We start from the raw sequence: 16777 nt of genomic DNA, 5'->3' as shown, positions 1-16777 counted from the left end.
TCTGGTAATCTATCAGGACGGCGTCCAGCAAAGGTGGAACAAAGTTCTCCCCGACCTGAGAACACACATGCACAGAGGCTTAAAGGATGAGCAAAAGAATGGGGGAGAGACAGTGTGCGTTTGTGGCCACAGATTATCTTAACAGGTTGAGAGCTACTTACACCTGAATTAGGTACGGCTTTGTTAGAACAAACATGTGACACATATATTAAAAGGTGGTGTATTGATCAGAAGTGTGCCCAGAAATAATGAAGGAATAAAGTGGGCTGTGTGTGTGTGTGTGTGTGCATCCTACCATCTGTGGGTCGTTGGAACGGCTGACCCAGCCTGAGATGAGTTTAAGAGTTTCTCTCTTCACAGTGCGCATGCTCCTGATTAGAGGCTGTTTAGTCACCATCTCACCTGTGCACATCCATATCCATAAAAACGTCACACACAAGCATGATCACAAAAAGAAGCACAGTATAAAGTAAAATATACACAGAATTTTTCCTTATGAACAGAGGACTGGCTGTCTGTGGCCTCAAGGTTATATTCAAGTGCTTCATGTAGCAGTAAAAGTACATTAAGCACCAGGCACAGGTTATAGCACAAGGTCATATCGCTTCATTTCAATCTTACAAACAATGCTACTGGCAAGACTTACTGTTTTTTTCAGTTTCGCTCACAAAATGGGGGAGGAGGGGAAAGTGAACCATTAATTGAATAATTTATTAAATAACTAAATGCCATGAATGAATTAAATATTTTAAGTAATCAGTGATTTAAAAAAAAGTAATCTGAAAGCAATATAGCTAATTTGGAGTAAACTAAGCCATTTTATTAATTCATACTTAAAATAATCTCTCCTATGCTTACCGTTGGTCTGGATAGCTGCAGAGATGTTCTCACTCAGGCACTTGTAAACATTGAGCATATCCAGGTAGATCCGTCCCAGCTGAATGACGAACGGGTGACCCACAGCCTTGCATGCCCTTACATTGGTCTTCAGGATGCTTCCCAGCTGTTTCACAGTCTCTGGGTCCTTCAGGATATCCACATTCTGAGCAACAAAAGCAGAAAGCACAGTTAGAGCTCTAATAGTACCCACATACAAGTTTCTGAAGTCCTCCACCTGCTGCACTGCACACATTAGTCACTCTACCAGTAAGTACAATTTATATTAGTCCAACAACCAAAACAGACCTTGGGAAGTTTTCTGCATTTCTATTGGGCAAGCTAATAAATGTATGATTTGTTTAGACCTGGGTTACAATTGGCAAGAGAAATCGGTCTGTGTAAAATGAATTAAACTAGCTGTTTGAAGATCTGCATCATAATATGGCATTTTGAATATTTGCTGTCATGTGAGGACACAAATGTCTTACCTTGGTGGCCTGTTGGATGATGCTGTCCCACACCTGGTTGGGTAGCAGCATGTATTTCTCTATCAGGTGCTCTTGTACAGCCTGGTCTGTCTGAGCACCAATCATGTAACCCACTGCCTCATAAAACGTATGCACCTACAGAGGCAGAAAAGCAATAAATTTATACCGGTTTTCAGTCTCATATCTAACCACAGAATATAGACCACAGCTGGATTCAGATCCGATAGAAAGAGATTTTAGCTTTTGAGCCGAATCGAACCTGCTGTGGCTGTAGGTCACAGATGATGGTGTTGATATTGTTAAGGATCTCATCAATGAAGGGCATGACCTCTCCGACCTGCACCTGCACAAAATGCCTCCTGCACTTCTGTGCAATTTTTATGAACGTGTCACATGCCATGTCTTGCACCCCATCATGGGTTTCTAAAGTCAGAAAGGAGAAACGTTGAGTATTCTAACATGAGAATAGATGAGCAGAACAGATCTAGGATTAGTAATTCATACATAATTGTTAACATTACAACCATTTTAATTAATGTTACAGCACATAGCAGTCATAAGATTATATATATAATTGAATTTTTGTTTTCCTGTTTGGACAGTGTATTTCTAGAGTTTTTCTAATTAATATAATAATAATAATACATTTTATTTGTGGGCACCTTTCAAAAATAAATTTAATTTAATTATAGTAATATACGTTATATTTTAAAGTATTTTACCCTCCTAAACTAGATGAGCCATAAACCATGAGTCACTTCTACTGTATTTGAATGCCTTGGAAATGTTCTTGAAGTATCCCCTTCAGCCTTAAGTTTTAATAATATACAAAACAGGCAAACATTCAAATCTGTGCTTCATAAAATCACATTGCGTAACTCACCATGCATGAACTCAAACAGTTTGTTGACTACAGTCTTGAGGAACTTCCAATGTGCACGCAAGAATCGTGGGTACTGGCCAACGATGTACATAATGTTTGAGGCAATGATGGCCTTGTTATCCTTTCCTCGCTTCTGCTCACACAATCCTAACAAGTCCTAATGCAGATACACAAAATTTGCTTTATTTTTAGATTGACACTGATGAACAGAAACGCATGAGCATAACAAACTTTCATTTGGGAGGCAAGACTCAAGTATGCGAAAATAATGAACTGTTACAATTAAACACCTTGATGACAGTGACAAGGAATCGCTTCTCATCCTCCTCGTGCATGGCTCCACTGATGGAGCCGATGGCCCAGCAGAGTGTGTTCAGGTTTTTCCAGGACCACTCTGTCCCATTCACCTGGTTATGAAGTTTTTCTGTCATGATCCTCTCTGTATCTGCATAATCCAGATGAGTCAGATACACTACACAGAGTGAGAGAGAGTGAGAGAGAGAACAAACAACAAAGAAAAAGATAAAATTAGGACAGCGCCCAGTGCAGCGAAAAAGATACAAACAAAAAGCTTTTGCAATACAACAATTTGGGCTAAATTTACAAAGTGTGTACAGTGTGTGTGTATTGTTACCAAGAGTCTCTCTCATGTTCTTGTATAGGTTGATGGAGTCGGTGTCCTTCATGAACTCTCGCACCACCTCACCCTGGTCGTTTTCCACCACCAGCACCTCCTCCGGTTTCGCCATGCGGCTCACCATCAGCAGACGCACCTGAAACATGCACACATACAAATTCTTAATACTGCAAATACTGTGTGTGGGGGATTGGTTTCATGGTTGTGTGTGTGCGTAATGTAATGCATTTAAAAGTGTTCTTTAAATGTGACATATTTTGCTTACACTTTGTAAGAAATCCTACACATATGCAATACAATATGCATCACAAGTGCATGTGTGTCAAGATTTTTCAGCAATCGTGTAAGAAGAATCCTCACCTTGGAGAGTACAGGTAGATAGAGCTGCCTGCGAGGTGGAACATCAAAATGCTGACTGCCAGAGAGCAGTGGGGAGGTGGAGGTGCTGAATGGACTCTCTCTGTACAACTCTGCTGCCAGGTGGTTCCAGTACTCCAGGCAGATCTTAAAGATCTCAGTCTCCTCCACCTCAGACACCAGCAGCATGTAATGCAGAGCCTTGAGATCACATTCAATTATGTTTATTTAAAGAAATTTATTTCATTTGCAGATTTCAAAGCAACTTCATCTAACTTAATTAACACTTAGCATTCTTAATAGCAGTTCAGTGTAAACCATCACAAATTCTTTGCTTAGAAGAGATCATGATTGAAGAGGTGTGTCTTATTTGTCTCTTGTAGTAATACAATTAAGCTTATGTATGAATTACACTCAACTCCTTTCAATAAAAACAATACAGATGAATTGTAGAAAATTAGGATTCGTAAGATCGTGTTTGTGAATTAACGATTAATTATTCAGCTCCAATTCAGCGTTTTGAAGACATTTCAGTCACACTACTTTATTACGTAAATATTAAATAGCAAAAATCTTAACTAAATTAATACAGGAGAAGAATACTTAGTGTCCTACTCCACTCTGACAAAATATTCAAAATCTTGAATTATATTCTTAAACCTTCTAAATTCTTCAACATGAACTTTGACTCATCACGAGACGGTTCTTGGCAGTGGCCATGTGGATCAGCAGGAACATGCACTAATTTGAGGTCAAAGGTTAACGTCATGACAATTAACGTATTTAATGGATTATTAAACAGATTATCCACCCCCTTTCTAATTCATGGTACCAATCTACTTTATATAGAAACAAAGGTTTTTTATTTTATCATTTTAAGTTTATAATTATTTTTTACTGAATATTGATTATGATCACTGGAGGTGCACATGTGGAAACCAAGGATCTGAGGGTTGTGTGTGTGGCTGTGTACCTCCATGAGGGTCTCACGCAGGTTGAGTCTTTTCTCTATGAGCTGGCCATGCTCTTTGAGGAAGGTGCAGAGGAACAGGCTCAGGTTCTGGATGAAGTTCTGCTCGTCGTCCTTCCCGTTTGCGTACGCCAGACGGATATTCGTGTTTAGAGGAAGCATCTACAAAGCAAAGCGGTGAAGGAGTTAACCTCAACCAGTATCACATTACGAGCTGCACGCAATCAGCTGCTTTGCTGAGCCTGGTTGCATTTTGCTACCTGCTTGAGTTGCATCATGGTGAGAGTGAAGAGCGTGACGAACTGCTCCTCATACTGGCTCACGCTCACACCGGCGATCTCAGTCAAACACTTCAGCGTCACATTCCGAAACATTGGAACATTCAAGAACTATTGAAAGGAGAGAGAAAAATAGAGAGAGAGAGAGAGAGAGAGAGAGAGAGAGAGAGAGAGAGAGAGAGAGAGAGAAGAACAAAATTAGACATTGCACAGATCTTATGAAACTAAAATGATGAATACTGCATAAAAACCATTTGCAACATTTTCTAGAGATTTCATGTTTTAAATTTCATGAAACTTATTATTGCAGCAACAAATCTATCTAATATACAGATATTTGTTTCTTAAATTCAAATCCTTGATTTTCAGCTCACACCTAAATCATACATGTGGACAAACACATAATATAATACTAAAACATAAAGACGTAAATACAGCAGGTGTGAGCTGGCTGATTAGGGATGGCATGTCCTAATGTAAAGTGCTGAGAAGTGCGCAGGTCTCACCTTGTACACTAGAGTGCTGATGAGTTTGGTCTCAAAGATGTAGCCCAGTGGGATCCAATTCAAAAACCGGAGCAGCGTTTCTAAGGTGGCGTGTACCAAAGGAGCATTCTGGGAGTTTTCCTAACAGATAGTAAGAATGATGGAATCAAACTTTAGCGATTATTACATTTTCATTTCGATGACTGAAAGCTTTGTTTGTATTCTCTGAAACGTTTGAATGAGATTGCAAAAGATTGCATGTGTTAATAAAGCCTGCACTCACCATGACAAATTGGCAGAGCTGAAAGATCTGCGAGAACTCATTACACATACTAGAGAAAAACAAAAGCAAAAAACATCATTATAATCTCAGTGACAATCCTAGTAACCCCATGCTCTGCCCATATTTCTTATTCTTCATCTCTAAGACAGCCAAAATCTCAAACATAACTTAAGTTCTACAGTACCCACTCAAATCCATCACTCACATTAGCTAATTTACGACTACTGCAGGAGTCTCACCTGTCCTTCAGATGCTTGGCTTTGACCTGGGTCATCTGTCCACTGGAGAAATCGAACACCTCCTCACTGAGCAGCTTCAGGATAATCATGTTGTTCTGGCAGAGGCTCTCACTGGTGCGGCTCGCCCCCACAATGTCACTGATAAAAGTGGGCCAGTGCTTGGGCCACTCCTGCTTCAGGATCTATACAACAGGAATATAAAGGTGTGCAATGAGGGGGAAACCCCAGACAATGATTTTTAAACATCTAAATGCTCATCCCTTGAAAAATGTAAAAACTTACATCATTAAAAGAGCTTTCAGTCGATCTTACCTGAACTAAGATCATGTTGAGTTTTCCAATATACACCTTCTCCTTCTGCAGGAAAACACAAAAACACCCATAAGCTCTCTATACAGAATTTTAGAATTGCTCCAAAATATATTTAGATGCCACACATACCTCCACACTGGCTGCATCAGAAGATGTCTTGATAATGAGGCCCACAACATATTTTTTAATTCCTGCATACAAACAGAAGAGAAAGAATCGCTGTGTTTCATGTATTTTATGACAATCATGCAATATTTATATCGCTCTATTATTTGACACTGTTCATCTCCACAACCAGCTCAATGCCTTAGAATTGGCTTGAAATTTAATGAGTACCGAATTGAGAATTCCGGTCCTAACTAAAGCCTGAGTCAACCTCGGCCTGCTAATGTAGCGGTGAGATAAATAGCATCTGGGTAATAATGCGTCATCCTGCAGTATTTACATTTGTCCATGGATGTCTATAGCTTTGAACTATTTGAGAGAAAAAAATAAAGCCTCCAAAGACTTGCTTTACGCAGATTTAGCCAATATCGCTGCAATGCACAAAAAGAGAACAGATTTATAAATATGTCTTAATTGCATGCATCCTTGTGTTCCTAAAGATGCCAACTAGGTTTCAGAGATTACCTCAAAAGAAACCATATGGGCTCGGCACTTTCCATTTCATGCCAATCACTTTGCATTGCATGTGTGGTTTCATTTTGCATTTTTCTGTTTTAATTACTGGAGGAGTGAACATGACAACCCTCTAAACAATGCAAATTAAACTGTTAAATATAAAGCAAGGTTTATAAGGTCATCTGCATCTAAATAGATCACTTAAGGGGACAAGCGGAGCATACACAGATTACAGATGACAAATTTAACAGACGCTAACGTGAATAGATCATTAGACATACGTCTGGAATACGTCTTTCCATCATTCGAAAACCTTGGTGCTGACCATTTTAGCTTACTTCCTTAGAGGTAGAACCTTTTTACTTATTCAGCTTCTGGATTTGCATTCTGCACCGATTACACACACAAACTATAACCGAGGACCCACATAACAGGTTAGAGGCACCCATAGATTGATAAACATCATTCATGAAAACGTTAAACTTCTGTGATGATATAGAAATCGATATATTGATAATTCTCAATTAATAATGATTTAACCCTGATCATTGCAAAATTCTGTCAAAATATCATGTTAAGATTTGTTCTGAGAATCTGTTTTGCCACCACTGTACACCTGCATGGTTCACTGCTTTTTTCCTTCTCAAAGGACGTGATAATGAGCTGCTGAACTCAATCAGGTGAGCTGGAGCAAAGACAACACTAGAGCATGTGCAAAACAGTCACACACTAAGCTCAGGATTAGTTAACACTGGTGCACGTTCAGGTCCACTGTGAGATGTTCCTAGGAGTGATTAAGAACATACAAACACAGACACTGAGCCAGACTCAGCCACTTTTAGAAATAAAAGGTAACAACCTGCACCGTTCCAAACTTTCACTAAGGCGCTACTTTTTCCTAAGATGTAGTACACTATATGGCCAAGAGATTTGGGACATCTTCCTTTACATGCACATGAATGTAATATGGAGTCGGTCCACCCTTTGCAGCTATAACAGCTTCAGCTCTTCTGGGAAGGCTTTCCACAAGGTTTAGGAGTGCGTTTATGGGAATCTTTGACCATTCCTCTAGAAGAAGTGCGTTTGTGAGGTCAGGCACTGATGTTGGACGAGAAGGCCTGGCTCGCAGCCTGCCCTCTATTTCATTCCAAAGGTGTTCTATCTGGTTGAGGTCAGGACTCTGTGCAGGCCAGTGAAGATCCTCTACACCAAACTCACTCATCCATGTCTTTATGGACCTTGCTTTGTGCACTGGTGCACAGTCATGTTGGAACAGGAAGGCGTCATCCCCAAACTGTTCCCACAAAGTTGCGAGCATGAAATTGTCCAAAATGTCTTGGTATGCTGAAACATTAAGAGTTCCTTTCACTGGAACTAAGGGGCCAAGCCCAACCCCTGAATTTGGGTGTCCCAAAACTTTTGGCAATATAGCGTACCTTCAAAAGTAGACTAGTGGTCCTTGAGGTCCAATAATGTGCTTCAAATTATACTTGAATTTCCAGGTAATCAATCTATAATAAATATGCAAGAGATGTACCCATGGTGGTTGCACCTTAGTGACAAGGAAAAATAGTGTCACATTTTCAGGAGTTCAGCACCGCCCAGGTGGGCTGGAAATGAAAACTTACCTTCACACTGATTTCTGGGCAGAATCTTCCATCTTGTTTTAATAACTGTTTCCAGAATCTGCAGAGCATAGTACTGAAATGCCAAAGAAACAAAGCAAACATTAAGAATTTCAGCTTTTAACTAGTTTAGCCAGTTTATAACATGAGCTGTGTTTATTTTATTTTTTTCCCAAAATTGTGACTCAAAACGTGACAGAAAATCATCACTGCCTGAATACATATTAAAATCTGTCTTTATTTATTATTATTATAAAAAAAAAAAAAAAAAAAAAAAAAGCACCATACAATCAGACTGAACATAGTCTTTCATGCAGGTTTGATTCACTGTGTTAATTCATAGTTTTGCTGTAAATTATCTAGAGAATCATAACTTCCTCTATCCTCGAAAGCTTGTACAAGGTTTTGCTGTTTCGGCCAGTTTCACACCAGAAAGTCAAAAACAGGAGAGAGAAAAAATAAATCACTATTGGCAAACAGCTAGCTACATCTGCAACAAAAAAAATCTGAGACTGCACAATTATTTTTAAAAGGTATTTAACAATAAATTCTCAAAACGTGAGACGGCAAGCAATATTTTTAACACGTTTCGACAACATATCAGCAGCTCGTTCCATACACATGTTAAAAATTCAGTATCAATAAAGTATTTGCGCCTGCTGTTTTCATTTGACTGGTGTGCCGTCTGGGAACAGCAAAACAAGCTACAGGTCCGGTTACATTTTTTGTCTAAAGTGCTTTTTTAACATTACTAAAAACATGAGAATTCGTTAGTGGTTGTGTTACTGGTATCGGAGTATTTGGGGCCGACAGTATTTCAGCTGCAGGGATCAATCGTTTTTAATCAGAACGAAGAATGAAGTGGGTGAAAGAGAAAGAAAGAGATGAGAGAAGTGAACATACAACAGAGGCTTCGTAAAAGTGAAGGGATGTGATTAAAGGTGAAATCGGCACACAAAAACTCAACTCAACGCAAGTTCAGTTATCCCCAAACCCCTGGCCCGATCTCCACCTTTAATTCAAAGTGAGACAGGTTTAGTTAAAAAAAGAATAATACTAAATAAATCACTGTGCTATGTGATTAATGTTGAAGCTGTGATTCTGCAATGACTTAACTGCTGATGTTATGAACAAAAAACAAAGGGAAAAGAAAATCAAATCTAAGAAAGAAGGTCAGAATGAGCTCTACAGCTGAAATACCTAGTTGCCCTATTCCTATACAAATATACGTAAAATGTAATACCTGCCTAGGACCACTGATTATTTATTATTTCTACAAAAGAGAGAAAGAGTGCTGACCTAAGATCAGTTTCTCCTAATGAACACAAAGATACAGGAGGAGGAGGAACTGCTCCTGGATCAGCATCTTTACTCATCTTACGCTTAGCTCTCCCTCCTCCAGATGAGAAGAAGCAAATGCAATGAAAACGGATGCAGAGCAGAATTAAGTATAAGGGAATGAAAAGGTAGACCTTGTGGAGGCCTGCCGCCCAAAGCCTAGCTGTGTCAAGGTGCACAGGAAGACACACCCATTTTCTTCCTATTACAAGCAATCAACATAATGGAACATTGGCATTAATGATCAAATATGAACAAATTCATTTAAGAAATTCTTTTTGTGGTTTTCTCTTTGTTCATTGTTTAATAAGAAATAGGGAGAAGCCGAATGAACAAGTGATTTACCCGACACATTTCAAATTCTTCAAGTATGATTTTGAAAGGGAAAATTCTTGTGAGAGAAGTGAACGTTTTCTCTCTCTTTTTTTTGGGCAGCATATTATGAAATTATTAATTTAGTTGTCAAATCCACTCCAAACATTAGTAATAATGACCAAGGGTTAAGAGCACACCTACAGCAAGCCCAGTACAAAATGAATAAAGGCAAACTGTCACCAGTAGTTTAAGGAAGTCTGATGCACAATAGGGGAATAAACTCCATCCCAACAACTGCTGAGTAAAACAAAGCTCCAATTAGGATCAGCTAAACAGGAAGGACAGCTGTCTAAAGATTAGCTCTGAGTTTTACAACCAGGTAAACGTGTGCATGGTGACTTTATATTACTGCGCTGTAAGATTTAAACGTTCGTGATCGAGTTAATTTATATTTTCACCAAATAAAGGATCAAGAGTTTACTGAGGGAGAGAGAGAGCTCTGAGATATAAAATCTAAAACCTAAAGCTAAACCTGAAAAGCAAAGAGGGCAAGGTGTCTCACTGCGGGACATTCACATAATATACATCTAATTATAACATTTATTTGCTTATGTGGGGCGGGGAAAGGTAATTGGACTCACAGGTGTTGGGAGGTAACAAAGAATTTCAGTCAATATTTAATCATCTCGATAAAACGGAGACGAAATTAGGTTAGGTTACCTAGGCTGTAGTACAAGCTAAGACCAAAAAAAACAAAAAAAAAAAAAAACAAAACACTGAGATATCCGCATTGGAACGCGGTTCAACAAATTACATGGGGTTCCCCAAATATGCGTATCAATTAGTGACATGATGTCACAGCTTCCTCAAAGCCGGGAAGTCAGGGCCTTTGCTCACAAAGCATCTCAGAGTAAGAGCACTGATGTAGGACATGCCGATTACTACAACCCGGGATGATCAGTGCTCCTCCAACGAGATGGCTTGTGAACATCAGCCCAGTTGACTCTAGGAGATTGGCTGAGAGTGTAGGCTTACTTTGGTGTTCATGTTCTGGGAGAATTCCAGGATGGTGTCCACTCGGGTCCAGGCATCCGGGTGCTCCTTTAAATGAGTGAGGACCTCCTGGGCCATTCTTTGCTAAAATATAAAATAAATAAATAAATATTACAGAGTGACACTCGTCACTTGAGATGCTGAGTTCATGACCAGTTCTCTTTGCTGTTATAATATGCTTCACTCTTCCTTGAAGGCTTTCAACAAGATTTTGGAGCATGGGTTGGTGTTCATTCTCCTAGAAGTGTATTATTAAGATCAGACACTGATGTCAGATGAGGAGGTCTGGGGTTCAGTCTGCGTCACAGATCATCCCAAAGGTGTTCAGTTTGGTTGAGGTGCTTGTTATGTGCACAGGGACAGTGTTACGCTAGGGCCTCCCAGTTTCAGTAAAGGAGAGATGTAATGCTACAGCACATCATGTGCTTCAGATGTCATGATAACAGCTTGGGAAAGAACCACACAACATTGTGATGGTCAGGTGTGTGTACATACTTTTAATGTACACAGAAATCTGAGATATACCAATTGGTGTGCAAAAATGGATAGAAAGCTTGTGGTTTTCAGTACATCGCACTGTTTACTAAACACTGCTTGGTGTGCAGTGTAAACTAAATAGAGGCAGTGGTTATCCATTGCAAAAGAAGGCTCTAAAAAATTTAATGAAATGCAAAATTGCAGCTTTCACATCACCACAGAAACCTGAGGGATAAAACCTGACACTGCTGACAGAAAATAAACAGAAGCTCAAATAACTAGCAAAAGAACTACAGGAATATAAAGCTGCTCTGCAGTTAGTACAGAACTTCCCAAACATCTAGGGTTCAAATTGCATTACAGACTTTCCCCCGTTTCTACAGAGGTCCTCTATAACACAACAAAAAAGTATTTAAAAGCAAAAATAAATAAACATTCCTTACCAGTTTAAAAGATAAACCCTGACAATGCTACACCACAGAGCGAGGTTTGAATTCTTACCTGTGGTCCCACTCCATGGTACAAGCAGTTAACCACATTATCCAGGAGATTAATGTCCAGTTTCTGGTTGAAGTCCAGCAGCTGTCTGGCTGCGTGGTCGGCCAACAGTGCCATAACTGCTGGCATTAGAGCTCTGTAGGGACAGGGGAGGGCTGATGAGGCCTTTTCGGGGCAGTAAGCACCCAACAGGGCAAAGTCATGCGAAACAGTTTCCTCATACAAAAAGACTTGTACATACAAAATTTCTCAATGTAGGATACATGGGACAGAAAAGTAATGAATACACATTTCCTCCAAAACAAACAATACAGCAATTATACTGTTAAATAAAGATTGAAGGCTAAGTTGGATTCCTGTCCTTTCTTTAAAAAAATAAATAATAAATAAAATAATAATAATGTAAAAGCCAACCATACACCAAAGACTGACATGGTTACTGTGATCGTATATAATAGCATGCAAAGCTGATAAACACAAACACCATGAATATAAAACATAATCACATGTGTCAAGGAATGACTTGACTATCCTGAATGTTCAGGCGAACTATCAACAATTAAAACCTTCTCTTCCCAACATTAACTCGAACCTTAGAAGTAAGACTACAAAAATACGTATGCATTTTATGTTGATCATTAATATTATATGCATATAACTCCATCATGAGTTTTGACACGGCGTTCGGAGCAGAAGAACTGATTTAAGACAAGCATGATATAATAAAATATATCAACACTTGAATTAACTTAAGGATTAAATTAACTTAATTAAATTAAGGATTAAAAAGCTACTATAATCAAATCAATACATCGTAAACAAACAAATGACCTCTGATCAGTTCATCACTGCTATTTATTTCTGTAACATTTTTACTTTTATGATGTTTGGAAAAGTGTACGATGAGATAATTCATCATGATACCGATACTCTAATATTATAATCGCTCTACCCTACTGGAGTCTTACATTACACTAACATTTGTACTCAGCTTAATCTCATATTAAACAACCTCCATGTAACTATGTTATGAACCTCCAGCAATGGCCCGCTGATCTGGTTACTGCTCGTAGACATGTGGATATAAAAAGCACTACATTCTGTGCTGGACATGTGATACATATCGTCAATAATTTAAAAACAAGATGCAGCACTCGGCGGACGACGAAAAAGATGAAACAAAGATCGACATTTTCAAACTGTTTCCTGGCACATGGAAGGTTCACAGGGAAGGCTTCTGGTGCGTGTCTGAAGCCCAGTCTTTATTGTCTGATCTTTATTTTCTCAATGAGAGCACGTGAGAACATCCCTTTTGGTTGACGCCTCACTGTTTACATCTGTCACGGATAGGCGTGGCCATGAGACTGAATCCGAAACCTTCCTCGGCATGTCGTCAAGTAGCGCATGACGCAACCGGGCACGCTTGCCAATCAGCTGTCCGTGCACTGAGACTATTTCAACAAACCAGTTCAGTGCCCTAATCCTAATTCAGCTTTATGGGGTCGATTTTTGGCAGCGGAATGATTGCAAAGAAACGCACGTGCTGTCTGGAAAAAATAAGCTTTGGAAACACAGCTGAAATGCTTGATTGGTTTGTCAGCCATGAAAACCCTGAAAACAAACAAGCAAAAATGCTCCTGTAACAAATATCAGTCTTATCTTTTTATAATAAATGGAGCTGAATATAATGTTATGCTTGCTCTGGAGCCTGTGGGCTGATTTTAATCCCTCACATGTAGGAAATAAGCCTTCATTCATAGAAAAATGTCAAAGTTTTTAAGCAGTCTATGTTAGAAGGCAGCACTTATAGTCTATAGTAAGGATAAACAATAATAAATAAATAACAACAACAACAACAACAACAACAGACCAAAGGAAATTCTAACCCATTCATCAATAGAGATTAGACAATCTTTTAAGTCATCCTATAATAGTAATAATGCATCTTGCATAGAAATGTCCTTCTATGCTGTTTGTTTTTAATCTAGTTTAAATAAAAATAATCATAAATTCTACTCCAACAGTGAGGTGCAATGTTTCCAAGCAAAGAAGTACAGGATTGGTCAACCCCTCCCACCCAACAGCATGCTCCTCACACACACACAGCGCGCGCGCACACACAGACACACACACACACACACACACACACACACGGAAAGCAGGCATAAAACAAAAAAAAAAAAAATCACTCCACCCGAGTAGAGACTGACTGTCATTTTTATAGCCAAAAAAATATATATATACATAGTCAAGAAGAGATATTTCAACATGGCTGCTTAAGTAGGCAGTTTAACTTACATATTTAAGTTAAGTCTCACGTTAGCGATATGACTAGCAAGCAAGGGCAGGTGACTAAACCTGCAAACTGGACTAATCTTATTTTTCTGTAGGACATGCAAACTTGAAATGTCTTATTCACAAAGCACACACACACAGTTTTAAGTTATTAGTTAATTCATTTCCCCCCAACCCACACTGAGGTCAGTTACCTACCGAAAGTCCAAGCCTTTGAAAAAAGGGCTGCTTTTTCTGCCAGAGTTGCTAAAAAACAAACCCTCTTATGTCACCTCAACTAGCTCCAGTACCAGTAGATGCCTGGATGAATTAAGAGCACGCTGACTAGCCTCTCTCTCTCTCTCTCTCTCTCTCTCACACAGCTCCTGGGATGAGTAGAAAAACGTTATGCTAGCTTCAGCTAGTTGATAAGGAGCACTGCAGCGCACTTCACAATCACGGCAAAGCTAAGGTATCCCCTCAGCCCGAGTCATTTTACGAACCTTGATCAACAAATCTTGTCTTTCACTTGAGGAATTTTTTTTTTTTTTTTCTTTGTAGCGATTATTAGGAGATAGAGACAGAGAGTGAGAGAGACCCTGAGTGAGTCTGTGCCTTCTTCTTCCCCTCACGAGCAACAAACTCATAACCGGTTGAAACCGGTTCAGACTGGGAGATTCCATCTCGGTTTAGTTTTCAGCCATCGGCGCCGCGAAAAAGTTTGGATTAACGTCACGCCCTTCCCGCGACCCCATTGGCTCGGCTGACGGCAAGGACGCCCGCGCTGGCGTCCCATAGGAGCAAGCGCACGTCAATCAAGCCTCAATCGCTTCTCGCGTAGCGCCCCCGACGCCAGCAGCTCCGCCCTTGTAAAGAGAAAAAGATCAGGCGGATTCGCTGCAGAGTGGAGTTTTAAATTCTAGCCGAATAAATGAAGAAAAGGGTTTATTTTATTTTATTTTTTTATCACGTGGCTACCATCCGATTGTTAAGTGATTGGTTGTATTTCAGAATTCGACGCCATGGTGAAACACAGGCGCTTGGATAACTTAAATAGTAACTTTTATCGGGTCCGCACTGTTTTTTTTTAAGAGAAGGAGTTTTAACGCTTGTCTAAATCTAAATGAAGCAGAGATTAATTGTACAGGCGATCGGGGCTATCAATCCTTCTCTAGCGGATGTCAGCGCTTGTATTTGGGGCTGATTGTAAGCTGGTAATTTTCCACTCGCCACCGAGGGGGCGTGGCCGGCTGCTCCAGAGACAAGCGCGCGCGGGTCACGGGCGGATTAAACAGGCGGAATATGCTTATAAACTTGCTTATAAACGAAATAAAGGCAACGCAGGCATTAATGTTGTTCGGCTTGCTTGTTTTGTTTTGTTTGTTTGTTTTACAATAAAGCGTGTGACTTTGACACAGACGGAACGACAAGACCACGTGACGACGCTAAAGCTTGCCGCCCCCCCCTTTTTTTCGCTAGGGCTATGAATTAGCGCGCGCTGCCTATTTCCCCTCCCTCCCTCCCCGCAGGAGTCACGTGGTGCGACTCCGCTTCTACGTCACTTGATGGAAAAATACAGGATTTTGGTGTAGGAAGGACGGAAAAAAAACTATAGTGCAGAAACAGAACAAAGGATAAGATATCGTATAGGCTAAATAGTTTGTGGTTTTATTCACACATTTATTATGCACCAAAAATATCCATCTTAAAAGTGATCTTGCACACGGGATCCAGTGCACGTGAACTGTGATCATGGATCAAATGATCACTGGACGTGCATACATGTAATTTCCATACGATCATGAGGTGTGCCTGCATCTTGGAGATTGCATCTTGGTCCTGTTGCATCCCTTACCTTAAACATGAAGGGAGCTGCAATAACGTATAAACAAATGAAGTTATAGACTGTAATGTCTTGATCACAGCAAATAGGCAGGGGCTGGGCATTAATGTTTACCTTTGCTTTGGGTAAAGTCAATGTCAAGTGTATCTGAAGAAATTTCTAGGTCTGTGGTAGTGCCCAGAGGCTGCTCTGCTTTCTAGGAACTGAAAAAGCTCTATTTCTGAGATGATCAAACAGGGCGAATGGGTGTGGATTCTTGTTATTGTTCTGGTCACAGGGAACTGGTTTTTGGAAAACTTTAAAAAGGCTAGATGTAGATTTCATTTCCGTTTACACTTTAAACGATGTCAGATTTTTATTGTATATGGTATCTTGAATTTTGACATGTAGGCTATTTTCCATGTTCCTTCATATCAGAGAAACTTGTAAAAGGTTCTTCAGCACCTTGTTGAAGTCTCGAAGCGCATCGTAAATTTCACTCCAACGTCGACTTTATTTTGTGTTGCTTTTATTTTGTTTTGTTTTGATTCTGTTCAGTGAGATTGTGTAAGAAGCCAAAAGAACACTGACACAATAGGACCACGTGTTAGTGCAGAGGGGGAGAGAACAGTTTTGTAGCTCTTTATTTGTGGTTTTTATTTGTCATTTTTGGACAAACCCGAGCACGCCATGTTCCTTTTCCACAAAGTCAAGCAGAGAGGATAAGGAGGTCAGGGGTAAAGGGGTTTCTTTTGGGGCACATGATGTGGTACAGCTGCAACCCCAGAGGAAATTGTATTACTTGCCCTTCTCTGGAAGCAGCCATTACTGTGAAATATTTGTTGTCTTACGTAATCAGTGTGTGCTTAAGAAACCAACTTGATCAGAAGTGATACTTCTGGTTAATATTTCACATTAAATGCTGTGCTCATATGCTTACGGT

General features: G+C 39.7%; 1 protein-coding gene across 3 annotated transcripts in view; it reads right to left on the bottom strand.

Annotated features, from left to right (window-relative positions):
• Nucleotides 1-14673, bottom strand: part of xpo1b (exportin 1 (CRM1 homolog, yeast) b) — a 24312-nt gene extending 9639 nt beyond the window's left edge. The window contains exons 1-21 of one of the 3 annotated variants that reach the window (XM_058399408.1): nucleotides 14516-14666; nucleotides 14232-14398; nucleotides 11742-11874; nucleotides 10746-10847; nucleotides 8061-8133; nucleotides 5941-6002; nucleotides 5812-5856; nucleotides 5500-5681; nucleotides 5261-5309; nucleotides 4999-5118; nucleotides 4475-4603; nucleotides 4218-4376; nucleotides 3248-3445; nucleotides 2885-3023; nucleotides 2541-2722; nucleotides 2251-2407; nucleotides 1627-1790; nucleotides 1368-1502; nucleotides 859-1042; nucleotides 296-402; nucleotides 1-55 (exon numbers count right to left, since the gene is read on the bottom strand). The exon at nucleotides 1-55 is cut by the window's left edge and continues 140 nt beyond it. In XM_058399408.1, coding sequence (XP_058255391.1) covers nucleotides 1-55; nucleotides 296-402; nucleotides 859-1042; nucleotides 1368-1502; nucleotides 1627-1790; nucleotides 2251-2407; nucleotides 2541-2722; nucleotides 2885-3023; nucleotides 3248-3445; nucleotides 4218-4376; nucleotides 4475-4603; nucleotides 4999-5118; nucleotides 5261-5309; nucleotides 5500-5681; nucleotides 5812-5856; nucleotides 5941-6002; nucleotides 8061-8133; nucleotides 10746-10847; nucleotides 11742-11867 — 2368 coding nt within the window. In that variant the 5' untranslated portion in view covers nucleotides 11868-11874; nucleotides 14232-14398; nucleotides 14516-14666. Of the gene's footprint in view, nucleotides 56-295; nucleotides 403-858; nucleotides 1043-1367; nucleotides 1503-1626; nucleotides 1791-2250; nucleotides 2408-2540; nucleotides 2723-2884; nucleotides 3024-3247; nucleotides 3446-4217; nucleotides 4377-4474; nucleotides 4604-4998; nucleotides 5119-5260; nucleotides 5310-5499; nucleotides 5682-5811; nucleotides 5857-5940; nucleotides 6003-8060; nucleotides 8134-10745; nucleotides 10848-11741; nucleotides 11875-14231 lie in introns of all 3 variants that reach the window. The other 2 variants (XM_058399409.1, XM_058399407.1) reach the window with 2 other exon arrangements.
• Nucleotides 14674-16777: the final 2104 nt, after the last annotated feature.

The sequence above is a fragment of the Hemibagrus wyckioides genome, linkage group LG09 (assembly GCF_019097595.1).
Source record: "Hemibagrus wyckioides isolate EC202008001 linkage group LG09, SWU_Hwy_1.0, whole genome shotgun sequence".
In the NCBI taxonomy this organism is placed as follows: Eukaryota; Metazoa; Chordata; class Actinopteri; order Siluriformes; family Bagridae; genus Hemibagrus; species Hemibagrus wyckioides.
Note: the sequence above shows the minus strand (reverse complement) of the source record. Positions and strands in the feature narration are given on the sequence as shown.